Source organism: Rhamphochromis sp. 'chilingali', assembly GCF_963969265.1.
Source record: "Rhamphochromis sp. 'chilingali' genome assembly, chromosome: 22".
Lineage (NCBI taxonomy): Eukaryota > Metazoa > Chordata > Actinopteri > Cichliformes > Cichlidae > Rhamphochromis > Rhamphochromis sp. 'chilingali'.
The window spans coordinates 26,450,971-26,464,222 of NC_137950.1; the positions used below are offsets into that span (position 1 = coordinate 26,450,971).

General features: G+C 41.9%; 2 protein-coding genes across 6 annotated transcripts; both read right to left on the reverse strand.

Annotated features, from left to right (window-relative positions):
* Positions 1-2,629: 2,629 nt before the first annotated feature.
* On the reverse strand, positions 2,630-4,178 carry hoxb1b (homeobox B1b; the record flags this gene model as incomplete). Of its 2 annotated transcripts, none has more annotated exons than XM_080872729.1 (2): positions 2,630-3,362; positions 3,620-4,178. In XM_080872729.1, 2 exons carry the CDS (start codon positions 4,176-4,178, stop codon positions 3,064-3,066), a joined length of 858 nt encoding a protein of 285 aa, XP_080728855.1. In that variant the 3' UTR covers positions 2,630-3,063. The 2 variants fall into 2 exon arrangements, with proteins under 2 accessions (XP_080728855.1, XP_080728854.1); XM_080872728.1 differs by having other exon boundaries at positions 2,637-3,365.
* A 1,259-nt stretch (positions 4,179-5,437) lies between these two features.
* On the reverse strand, positions 5,438-12,332 carry LOC308390562 (homeobox protein Hox-D3-like). 4 transcript variants are annotated; one of them, XM_080872718.1, is made up of 3 exons: positions 11,101-12,332; positions 7,186-7,560; positions 5,438-6,041 (listed from the first exon to the last, which is right to left on the reverse strand). In XM_080872718.1, exons 1-3 carry the CDS (start codon positions 11,129-11,131, stop codon positions 5,446-5,448), a joined length of 1,002 nt encoding a protein of 333 aa, XP_080728844.1. In that variant the 5' UTR covers positions 11,132-12,332; the 3' UTR covers positions 5,438-5,445. The 4 variants fall into 4 exon arrangements, with proteins under 4 accessions (XP_080728844.1, XP_080728845.1, XP_080728846.1 ...); XM_080872719.1 differs by having other exon boundaries at positions 11,850-12,331; XM_080872720.1 differs by lacking the exon at positions 11,101-12,332 and adding an exon at positions 8,549-9,871.
* Between the last annotated feature and the right edge of the window lie 920 nt (positions 12,333-13,252).

Consider the following 13,252-nt stretch of genomic DNA (forward strand, 5'->3'; position numbering starts at 1 on the left):
AAATGCATATGCAAGTTTGGTTTTAATTTCTTTAAACACCTTTTTAAGAAGTGTTTAAAAGTCTGTTTTTCTCATCATTGCTAATTATAAAAATATGCGTGTTACATTTAAACCCAGTTATATCTGCACACGGAGTGATGTCATCAAAGCATTTCACCTCAGCGTCCAAGAGTCGTGCTTCATATTAGGGGTGAAACACTGTGTTAATAATGCACATATAACACTGCTAATAACTGTGTAATTATTATTTTTATCTGCTCTTTCTACAGTTATAGTTCCACCTCTGTAATGCTTTCATTCTTAATTGTTTGCCAGAAAATACAAAACGCAACAAATCTGTCTTATTGCATTGATGCTAAAGATACTGTGACAACACCATTAACTGATACAATCATGAAGTGAAAATTACATATGCAAACAATCTATTAAGCTGTAGATTTTTTTTTTTGAATCGGTAAATTAATAAGTTTCAAGGATGGATGAGCTTAAGAGAGAAACTGCCCCCAAACAGTCCTCATAAACTAAGGAGGAGGAGAGACCCCTCTCAGAGCCAATGGGAAACCAAACAGACGTTTTATATGGAGAAAAATGCTTTTTCTAATTTCACATATCCCACAGAGATGACATCAAATGTCTTATTTTGTGTAGCCAGCAGCACAAAAGCCGAACAAATTCATTGTAGTGCCAGACTGACAGAGAAAGTTAAGAAATGTTAAAACTGAAGATGTTTATATTTATTTCAAATAATAAATAAAAGAAGATTCAGTGCACAGAGCTGTTTCCCCTTAAGTTTCTGATTCCATACACCTATTTTTAGTTCTTCCATTTCTTTGGTTAGACATTAATTTATGGTCTCGATCTTAATAAAGGTCAATAGCATTTAAAAAAAAAAAAAACAGGACAAAGATGGAAAATGAGTCCTTGTTTGAACTGTAATTTGTTAGGTTTGATAAATATTCTAAGAAGTTTTCAAGAAACTGAACAGAACCAAATTTCTTTCATCCATTTATTTTGATGTCTGTGTCTTACAGTACAAGATAAAATGGTGTTATCCCTCAAAGCTGTGTTTGATATCTTCCCTCTGTGGTATCTTTTGGATGACCAACCCCCGGTTATGCCATGAATACTGTATCTAGTTTTCCTTTGAAGCCCGGGGACCCTGCAGAGTGACATGCGACAGAGGAACTGGTAGAAAACCAAGGAAGTGAGCCTGGCAATAGACTTGTAAAAGAGCCTGCAACAACTGCAAGCAGCATGGGGTACAAACAGCACTGGGTTGACCTCAAGCAAAGTGCAGGGAGGGGGGCGGACGTGCCGGCTAAAGACATCTGAGGAAAGAAAAGGAGGCTGTTTTTGCTGGAGCTATTAATAGTTTCGACTATATTTGCGCCTGTAACAGTTTCTTCTTTGTGTTCCTTTTGTGTTCATTAACCATTCTGTGCTCCTCTCCTCTCGCTGTCCTACATTCCCCGGGCGAAGGCGAAGAGGGCTGAACTGATCCGAAGGTGAAAAACATCCTCCTCCTTTCTCCTCTCCCCCAGCTGAACATCTGTCTCCGTGGTGTTGGCTGCAGCACCGACTCTGACACCTCCAGATGGAGAGCCCACTGGGAGCGCTGAGGTATTACCTACAGAGATGGCAGAGATCGCACCTCTGGAATGAAGTCCCACACTTGTTTTCCACACCGTCCCCCTTTTTTGTTGTTGAATCTGTCACTATTCACCTTATAGATTATCGCCTTCCCAGTCCTTGGCCTTGCGACTCATCTGAAGAGCAGGCTGTTGGTTTGTAAAGAAATGCATGTCACCAAACCTCTCTGCTCCTTTTCTAATTTACAGTAATGGGCCGTATGGTATTTCAACTGTAACTTCTATTCGTAGGACTGTATAAATTTTTAATATAGTTGTCAGAGGACTGCATACTCATGCAGATATATTTCAAATGATTTCCATTTCCTTAAAACTTGTTTTTGAGCAGCCTCGGAGAGATTAAAGTTTGCACAATCTGGAGCACAACCTAAATGACCTACAACCTTATTAGTCTCAATATTAAAAGCAATACCTGCAAAGATCTGAGAGACTTAGAGCGCACTTCTCTGAGCCTCTCTGGTGTCTTGACAGATTGACTCTGCATTCATTTGTGCCTGAACTCTGTGTGAACCTTAGCTTTGGGGAAAGGGGCAGCAACAGGCCAGTGCTGTTGGGGCAGAAACTGTGTGCAAACCTAACACCCAGTGCAAATATTGAAACTGCTGCCCCTTCAACATCACAAGAAAGTAGGCGGTCAGGTCCGGCGAGCCTTTGGCTCAAGGTGAAACCAGAGTAAGCGCTGAGAGGTTAATTGATTTCATCATTTTAAAAGAAAGATTGTTAAATTTTATAAGATACAAATGGACTTCAGTGACAACCTGTGACAACCTGTGTCCCGGCAGAATTTGGGTAACAAATCGAGCCTGAGACCTGCCTCCCTGGAGTTTGTTGTCATGTTTAGAGCCCCTGGAGGTATTTCGAGGTGAAAAGGTCACTGAGAACCACCCCATGTGTTGTGAAAGATTCCTCTTGTCACATTATGCAAGGGGACTAATAATAGAGGTAAACATACAGGGGGGGGGGAATAAGTTTTTAAAACCACACATAACTTTATTTTACACAGTGAAACAGAACAAATTCTTTATCAGAATTTAAAGTTTGATTGGACTGAATCAGAATTATCTGGATACTCTTTTTTTGTTTTTATTTTATTGCACACTCACACACGCAACAAATACAACTCTTATTGCATTTTATAGACTTTATTAAGCTAAATTGTTTCAACAACTGTTGGAAAATACCCTGTAAATAAATAGTGCAAACGGTAACACTGAGTACATCAGTGCGCCAACAAACAAAGAAAAAACAGCATGGAGGTGTGTAATAGAAAGATTAAATGACTACAAGCAGACACTGCCTACCCTGTATAGTTCACAAGTCCACAAGCAATTTTCAGTTTTTTCTGGAATGGTGCAACTTTGGGGAAAATGTGAAAAACTCTGCTCGGGCCTCCAGTTATATTTGTAGTCACGGTTTAGTTTTTCTCTTGTGTCTTTGGGGAGGCTTCAGAGGTGGAAAGTTTCTCCGTTGGTGCCGGGGTGTTGACTAAAACACAGCCCAGTTTCTCCCGTTTCTTCTGCTTCATCCTCCGGTTCTGAAACCAGATTTTCACCTGCGTCTCATTGAGCTCCAGGCTGGCCGCCACCTCCACCCGCCTTGCCCGCGATAGGTATTTGTTGAAGTGGAATTCCTTCTCCAGCTCTGTCAGCTGCTTGGTGGTGAAGTTAGTGCGGATCACGTTGTGCTGGCCGGGAACACCGAACTCCGACACGACTGCTGTGGAGAGAAATGGATGAATGGGATGATAGAGGAAAATGAAAGTCGTGGGGCTAAAGAGTGGGCTTTAATGACGATGAAAATGTCAGCGTGAACAGAAGAAATGCGTGAAATATTAGCTGCCAAATCATTTGAGGACAATCTAAAACAATTTGGTCTAATTATATCAGCTGGATGGGGGTTTTACGCACGGGGAACAGATCCCGTTTGGTTTCTAAACTGCATTTCTTAGCTCTGATTTCCTCATAACAGACCTGTTTTGGGAGGATTCCTCTTCACTTTCATCCAGTCGAAAGTTTTCGAAGTTTCCTCTACATGCTCCAAATCCCTTTCCTTACATGGAGGCGGTAACCTTGCGTAAACACTTTCTGAATATTCTTGCTGCCTCTGATCCCCGCTGCCAAAATGCAGATACTGGCCTCCCGGTGCAACCCCAGGCCCACAACTGTCCCCGGTATAGGGAGCCATGTTTGTGGCGAGGGGTGAGACTTGTGCATGGATAAAGCTCCGGTCCTGCTCGGGGGCGAGGCCGTACTGGTGATGTCCGTACTCCAGAGGTGAGCCATACACGGAGTTGCCCGGTCCCGCGAACGGCATGTCCAAGCCTACGTGGTTCTGGTGGTGCAGAGGGAGGCTCGGAGTCTGGTGGGGCGCCGAAGTTGCGACCATTACACGTCCGTCCGGTGCGTAACTATCACTTGTTGCGCAAGAGTTGGAGGATGTATATCCATGGTTTAAGTTGTGGTATCCGGCCTTTGCGCTGAAAATATTTGCTCCCCGGTTGCATACGGGGTAATCTAAGTATGAGTTCATCCTGAACCTGGGCCTGCCGTTTGTTCAGAACTGATCAAGACCGTGCAGTCATTAATCGGTGCTCCCTTTGCCCTAACCTTCTAGGTAGTATGTCAAAGCTGTAAAACTGCCTTCCACCCTCATATCACCTTCCTGACACACCATGTGACCCGCCAAACGCCAATGGCAAGGGACCTACAGCACTCTGTCAAGTCTGCAGACTCGTCCATCAAACGGCCTCGCATTTACATGACAAATGCTTCAATCAAACTCGCTCATCCATCTGATAGGAAGGCAAACAGGAGGACACATTTTCAGGCCACAGTGTTACAGGAAGAAAAAATGATAAATGAATATGAGAAAAAAATGATAATAAAAATGATAATAACAAAAAAGTTACTTTTTTCGAGTTATTTTACTCTTGAACAAATAATATAAAATAACCTTTTCTATTGATTTATGGCCTGCAGCTGTTTTAATTGTGATATCATTTGTTTTTCATGCACTTTGTTTAATTCTCTGTTCTAAATGACATGAATGAAGCTAATTTCTATACTGAAAATAAACTTTTTGTAGCTGCTTAAATAACTGGCTTATTATTAAAACACGTTCGGACTGAGTGAACCCTGCAGACAGACACCGAATCAGGCAAGGGGGGAAAGGCATTGCAGTGACTCCAGTGATCCATCATGGCTCCTTTTAAACGATTGACAGCTTGTTTGGCCCATTTCCCCCATAAAAGAACAAAGACACGTTTAAGAACCATATACAGTCTTTTTTTTCTCCACCGCGTCTTTCTTTTTCTGCTTAAAAGTTGTTCACACTTACAGGGTAAAATCCTCCAAAGCCTACAAGCTCCACTCTCCTCTTATAAGAGTTAATGTAAGGTTATAAACCTCAGGCGCTAACTAAGCTCTAATTAAAAGAGAGAAATTTGCGCTTGGCTCTTTTATTTTGGAGATCAAATCTGGTGGAATAAATTATTATTATTATTATTATTATTATTATTATTATTATTATTATTATTATTATTATTATTATTATGTTGGGTAAATTACAGCAGTGAACCTTTTTAATTTAAGGTCTTAATTATTAAACGAAAGTTAAAGTCGAAAAGAAAATAACCGAAACTTTGCACTTAAAACACACAGCAAATGATTTATAAATACAGATAAAAAACAACAACATTTGAGACTAATATTCTGATTAATTAGTCAAATAAATAAATAAATAACGCATGCATGGAAATATATCAGTATTGCGCTTCTTTATAAATCCACACCGTGCGCTACAGGTGGGTCAGTTTGGGAGCTTGCATGATTCTTTCCTGAGGACTGCAGCTCTGTGAGAAATACGAGCCGCTCAGGTCGTTTCCTCGCAGGTTGGGGTTTGGTGTGTGTGAGCTTGTGTGGGTGCTGTACTGCACATCAAACTGCGGGCCATGCGTGAAGCCTGAAACTGGATATTTAGAGTAGTTTGCCGGGTACGCAGGCTGCTGCTCCTGCTGCAGCTGGGGCCTGAGCGGAGGGGAGGCCGGTTGGTAATCCCCTCCCAGATGGACATAACCCAGGCTCGACAGAGTGGGGCTTCCCGGGGCGGAGGGGGAGGACGAGGGCGAGCAAGAGGAGGTGGTGATGGCTGGAGGGAGGCCCTGACCTCGCTGGTCCTTTTTCTGCTTCATCCTCCGGTTCTGGAACCAGATCTTGATCTGCCTCTCGTGAAGGTTGAGCAGGCCGGCCATCTCCACGCGCCTCGGCCTGCAGAGGTAGCGGCTGAAGTGGAACTCCTTCTCCAGCTCCACCAGTTGCGCGCTCGTGTACGCGGTGCGCGTTCGCTTGGAGGCCGGGGTCGCGCTGCTTGGACTCTTCTCGTTCACGGGGCAGTCTGTAGAGACAATAATGTGCACGGGAACGTGATCAAATTAGAAGCTTCCCCTTCAATAACTCTTTAAGTTTGCACATCTTTTAGTTTTAGTCTTATGTCTCATTCCTGCTCTTCCTGCTATGACCCCCCACCCCCCCACCCCCATTATAAAAAAAAAGCAAAAAGTAAAAGATCAAAAGTAAAAACAGCAAATTAAAGTTTAATCAGTAAATAAAATCAACAGCAGAACAGAATAAAGGAGCAGCGCAGAGGACACATAACGTTACCACAGCTTCGCGGTGCCTCTGGTGCTCTGTGAGCAAGTTAGTACGCATGTGCTAAAGGGCAAAGTCAGCAAGCTCCAAGGCTAAAATGCAGGTGATGAGTTTGTGTTAGAAGTCTACGCATTTCAAGGATGTTGATTTTAACTATTTGTGTGTGTGTGGCGGGGGAGGGGCAATTTCTATGCGTTTAATGATTTACTAAATGAAACCCAAATATAAAAATACATTTTTATATACAAGAAGAAGTGCTGTCCAGGCTCGTTCTCGTTTGGTTTATGTGTGTCTGATGTCAAATAAGTAAGATAAGATAAGATAAGATAAAACTTTATTAATCCCTCGGGTGGGTTCCTCTGGGAAATTCGGTAAGTCAGTTGATACTGGACATTTGACTGTCTTATGCCTTTTATTTAAATATTTTTTCTGTCATAAATCATGAAAGTCTCTGATTTAGGTTCAGAGAAACTGTATTTAAAGTGGAAGATAATTGCAAAGAATAAAAACGTGAGTTTAAATGAAGGAGGGCCATCTATATCTGTGTGTTTCCTGTTTTAATAAGCAGCATTTCTGCGCTGATGAGTCATTCTGTCTGTGTCCTGTTACTCTCGGCTTCGTCTGTCCCCCCAAAATCGATTAAATCTGAATATTTTTCTATGTAATAAACATGACATGTGAAATTAAATTATATTGCTTGGTCTGTTTTATTCTTAAAACAAATGTCATCCTAAATCCTGAGCCAGGGCCTTCCCCTCGCATGCCTGATTGCAGCTTTAATGCTGAACTGCAGGGAATATACGCTACATTAGGAGCTACGTTGAAGGGAAAATGATTGGAAACGGCTTCATTTAAAATCCTCTGCTGCTGCTGGTTTATGTCATACAGACCTGCGACTCTCCTCCCGGGTTTCTGATTTGAGTGTCTGGACTCTTTCATCCAGGGGAAAATCTTTCTGCTCATTGCAAACTTTGGGTTTTGCTGCTTTGACCTCCGGGGAAACGTGCCATGCTCAGACGCCTCCACTTGCTGCTGAGGAGCACACTCAAAGCCGCTCACACCATCCGGAGACTCGCTGAAGAGGTCACGGTGGTGATGGTGATGATGGTGGATGCTGTGTGAAGCGCTGCTGGTTTTCTGCATTTCCATTAAACGTGCACAGGGTCTCCTCCTCCCCCTCCTCTCCTCCCCTCCCTTTTTGACCTTGTGGCGAAGCGCTGGCAGCCAAATGTCACATGGCAGGTTTCCACAGAGGGCTTCTTGGCCTGAGACGATCCAGCAAAAAAAGAAAAAAGACGGAGACAGAATCAGGGAGGAGACTAAATGATCCATCTTATCAACTCAATAGTATGCTGACATGAATAGCAAGCCTCTCCAAGCCAGAGAGGCGACGCAGAATGAAGAGTGTGCTGGAGAAAGAAAGAAAAAAAAACACACCAAGAGGAGGATAATCCTGTAAAATCTCTGCAGAAATTCAATTATTATCCTCTTGTTCACCCTTTGCAATTAATATGGACCTCAGTAGCCTACAAATTCCTTTTATTGTCATTTAATTATGTAAGTAGCATAAGCAATATATAAGGATTGCAGAGTATTAAAGGGGCAGCTTTATTGGAGGCAGTCTTTTGTTTGATTCAGATTCAGGGCAAGAGAAAAAAAATAATACTAATTGACAGACATAAATAGCTAAAATATAAAACCATACATTAAATACAAATATAGCAAATAACAGTGTTTTTATTCATGCTTTCAGTGGTGCTGCGGGAAATTAAATTAGGCCTGTATGACTGCTAATAAATAGCAGCCTTTGTTCAGTTAATGGATAGCCCTGCGTTGGGCATTTTTTAAGGGGGAAAAAATTAAACGTTACATCACAGTTTGCTAAGAAAAATCCATCAATTAAACGCAAAATAAAAGAAAAGTGCTTTGTGCGCCGCGGCTGTTTTGTGCGCATCTTCTCGGGCAATTAAATTTAATTCACTTTTCTTCCAAAATTAAAGAGAATGAAATTATTAAAGGCGCAGTTTTAAGGACGAGGAGAGGGAGTGAACAAGGGAGAGAGGGAGAATAAGACTGGAGGCATGCAGCTTTATGAACTCTGGTTGAACCGCGGCTGGAGTCGGGCTCGTAAATCATAAAGACACATAACCCAGTCCGCGGCACAACAGCTCGGCTGCCTTACCTTCACAACCTACATTCATTCCGCTGCTGAAACAATCCTGCACGCAAACAAAACACACCGGCTCCTCTCACCTTTGGAAAACCTCCCGGATTAGTGAATAATCCCAGCAGAAGCACGCGGCTCTCGTGCGTTAAGGTGCACGCGACGTGGCTTTGAGTGGTGAAGGAGTGGACAGTGTTTCTGCAGCTGCAGACCGCCCTGCGTTGCATTTCTGCACACAGGATCGGCGTGTGTGTGTGTGTGTGGATGTGTGTGTGTCTGTGTGTGCGCGTAAAAAGGAAGCCTTTCTGCTGATCGTGCAGGCTCAGTTTCATGTATGGTAATAGGCCTGCGATAAAGATAAGAAAGGGGATTTTTACGTCTTTCTATATGGCAAATTGACTTCCTCTACGTTTCTGCGGCAATTAGAGCAGAATGAAAACCCAGAAACATTAAGTTGGCTCAGCAGAGGGCAGGGGGAGCTGAAATATTTTTGGCACTGAAGTCGATTTGAAGTAGATTTAGATAAAGAAAATGGCCTGTTAAGGAGATGCTTCCCACCTCTTCCACCACCACTACTGTCATGCATTAAAAACACCCAAAGGCTACCAGTTTTTAATTCCACCGCGAAGCTTTCGGGGCGCAGAGAAATCACACTTCTATGAACACACAGGCAGCCACGTCTTGTTTAAACAATCCTGGGAAGTCGTCCAGCTGCTGTAACAATAAATTCAGACATCCAGTTCAGGACCGATGCCAGAGATGCCGTAAATTACTCAGCCAAAGAAAGCTATCAGTGTTTAGTCTTTATACCAAATGCATTCTTTGCGTAATGGATCCTTTCTTCCTTAATTTAAAAGAGAGATCAGAGAGGTTCATTTCAAAGCACCAAAGTGGAGACAGACCGCGGTCAGCACAGCAGCATCCATTAAAAAAAGAAAAGAAAATCGTGTAACGAGGCCTGGCTTGTGCTGGCTTTGGTTTTTGGTGACCGCTGCAGCGGATCGATTGGCGGTGCTTTGATCTCTCGTCTTCACGTTTTGCTCGATCTCTTTGATTGGCTCTTGAGGGTAATATTTAACTCAGTGGCGTTAATTAATGCAAATGGACGTCTTTGATCTTTGATGCGTGCCACAAAAATGTCTCATGGCAGCCGTGGGCCTTCTGTCCAAAAGGTCTGATTTACCTCACGCACACTGGTGCAGTTATTTTGTGCAATCACCGTTGATTAAACTGCTTCCTATATTTGGCCAGAGCGCTCTGAGAAACCAGATTTATGCTCCACGAGTCGCATTTTACTGATTAAACAAAGACTGAATTAAAATAAACGTTAAAAGTGGAATTTAGCAGACGGAGAAAAAAGCGTGACGTGTTGTGTTTGCTCCAAAATGTTAAAAAAAACATGCAGACCTGCAGAAGAGATGACCCACCACCACCCCCCTCACCACCACCACCACCATTTTCCACATTTTGATTGGCTCTAGTTTACCAGGAAATGTGTTGATCCATGCATGCTGAGAGTCACAGATGATTAAATGCACTTGAATGAAATATCACACTTGCCCTTCACACTATCAGCTCCATATCTTTAACCTGATTAGTTTTGGTTTATTTTGTTTAAGTTGAATTTTCGCCTGCTTCTCCAATTCAGGGTCTTGAGCCTATCCCGGCTGAAATTTTGATAATAAGTTAGTTATCAAAATTTCAGTCTTGCAAAACATTCTCTGTGCCCCACATGTAGGTTTTTTCTTTTGTTTTTGTTTTTTGTGGCTTTGGTCAGCGCTGAAAGTCTGCCGAGTGCCGTCTGCTTGAACAGCTGTACAGCTCTCCATGTATGCTGATGGATCCGACCAGATGTAGCTTATAGCCCTGGAAGGTTCAACTACAAGCTGCCTTTGTGCTAAGACATTCCCATCAGTCGAAGCTGCAATTTGTGTGGCACTGAATTTCTGAGATTTAGTCCTCAGCCATAACTGCTTAACAACTAGCATGCAGCTACCCTGCTTAACCCCTTTGTGCTAAAGTGCAAAGTATTACCCTCAAAGGTGCCCAAAGTAAGGTCTAACCCTAATGTGTGCCTTTGAGAAAGAAAAGATTATGTCTGTTAGAACTATCGTCTCATTATCAAACAGAATTTCAAAGACAAAAATCATTCTGATGGCATAGGAAGAAAAAATACCGGATTATAACTGATGGTGCATTAACGTGCAAGCATTAGTTTAATGTTACACATATGGTTATAGCACAATAAAAAAGTTTTTTATTCTGTTAATAGGATGCATTAACACAATTATTGTTATTCTGCAAAGTTATCAGAGAAACAATAGCAAATATTTGCCTTTGAAATGTAGTGAAAGTAGACAGAAATACTTGAGTAAAGCACTGCAGGTGCACACAGGTGCACATATAAACATAAATCCTCCTGAGAGCCTATAAAAAGCGCCATAAACACACAAAGAAAAATCAGCAATAAGTGCGCTGTTTAGACAAAAACTGCCCTCTGATATATGAGACGTGGAGGCTGTGTGTGTGTGTGTGTGTGTGTGTGTGTGTGTGTGTGTGTGTGTGTGTGTGTGTGTGTGTGTGTGTGTGTGTGTGTGTGTGTGTGTGTGTGTGATGGGGGTGGAGGTGCAGATGGACTGACCTGATAAGTCAGTTTCCACTGAATAACGCATGCACAATAAATATAAATACAAATAGGTTTGATCCTCGTGGAATGTCGTTATCACTCATGTATGACAACATCCCCGAGCTGCACTTTACGCCCATCACTCGCGATCTTCCTCATCGTCTTCTCTCTCTTCTTCTTCTTCTGTCTGGTGTTTGATGGACACACACAAACACACACCCTCCACATACCCCCACCACCTCCACCTCCAGCCACCCTCCACTCAGTCTGCAGGCCTGCTGACAAATGCAGCGCACTGCAACCGCTCCTGTCAATTAGCTGCAGGAACCACGTGTGCGCAGAGGAGGGGATTTATTGCCCCGAATTAATTCTCTTGAATCGGCGGTGGCAGAGGCTTGATTCCCCACGCAGGCAACACGAGCGAGTCGATAACCAAACAAATACTCATAAATAACCGTGATTTAAAAATGTTGTTTGGCATCTATAAGCAGTAAACAAACAGCAGATATATATGTATAAGTGTTTGTTTGGGTAATTGTCAACAGCTGCACAGCGCAGGCTGAACAGATGTTACGCAATATATAATGTGTCTTTACGGGAGGATTTTTAAAAATAATGTGCATTAATAAAGCTCCTCCTGTCTTCGCCTTTGATTCATTTGTTGCCTTTGCTGCTTAGAAATGCTAAATATAACCGCGTTACTCCCGAAAACTTTAATCAAACTCACACTGCGAGTGCGTAAAATCCAACTTTGGTGAACTTACTTTTTTCCTTCTCCGGTGCCTCATGCTTTTCCTCACCAGGCCGGCTTCTCCATCCAGTCAGGTCCGTTGGAAATGTTTGTTTGAGGTCCTCCTCCTCACATTTCCCCCTGGCTGCAAACTACAACTCCTCCTTGACTATACGGACAGTGGCAGTGAAAAGGAGACGTGACAAATGATGTGCGGAACAATGCCCACATTCAAGGCTCGTCCGGCAACTTTCCCAGATGTCATATTCTTTACCCTCCACCCTCCCCAACAATGAGGCGCTAAAAGGGAGGAAAGAGGAGAGAAAACAGCCAGCCAAACTGAGCAGAAGGCCTGCAGCTCTAAAGAAAAAAAAAAATCACACACACCAGCACGAAATATCAAATGTAGCGCTCATGTTGCACTGATACACAAACAGAAAGGAATTTTCTTGTCTTCTAGACGAATGTTTTTCTTCCCTTCTAGGTGATGTGTCATCATCTACATACTCCCCAAGATGCGAATTTGTGGCTGCTGCTGTATTTACACAAATTCGGATCTACAGGGTGGATATAGGTGACAGATCCTCCGTCTCTGCGGGCGTTTGGACAAAAGCCTGGAAGAATGAAGTCAGCTAATTTAAAAATCAGATCTAAACATGATCTTTTCACTTTGTGAACCGTGACACTGGATATTTCTGGACATTCAGCAATTTTTAATTTAAAAAAAAAACCCTTCATAAGTTATACTAAAGGCTTCATTAGTGATTAATAAATATTATTGACCTGTTTAAGTCATCAATAAGAAAAAAAAAAGCCAGATTGTGAAAAAACCCCTGGGTCTATGATGTTTATCCCTATCGCATGCTGGAAATCTATGTATGTCATGTATGTAACAGGCTATTAAAGCCACATTAAATACTTCATAGATTTTAATAAGTCATTAACAAGTAATTTATCAAATGTTTCAGACATGGAGCAGCATGTTAAATGTTAATAAGTCACAAATAAAGAGGATTAATACATGCAGTCTGCAGTTTTTAATACTAGTAACTTATTAATAAAAGGTTGCAATAAAAAAAACTACTGTACAATTAATTGCAGGTTAATTAGATAAAGATGAAAATTTGGTTAACAAGCTATTGATAAAAGGCTTCATTTATAAAATATTTAGTTATATGTAATACTGGAAGTGTTTAAACCACAAAGTCTTCAATTACAGGAAATGTAATACATGCAGTCTGCAATTATTAATGTTACTGACTTACTGATAAAGATTTAATTATCAACAAGTCATTCAGCTGACAGCCAGATATGTCATTATTATTATTTATTTATTTTTAAAAACAACAACAACAACAACAACAACATCAACATGTTTGTAGATTTATAAAGGTCAACGCATGTTGCTGGAATTTATGCACAAAAACAAGTCTTTAG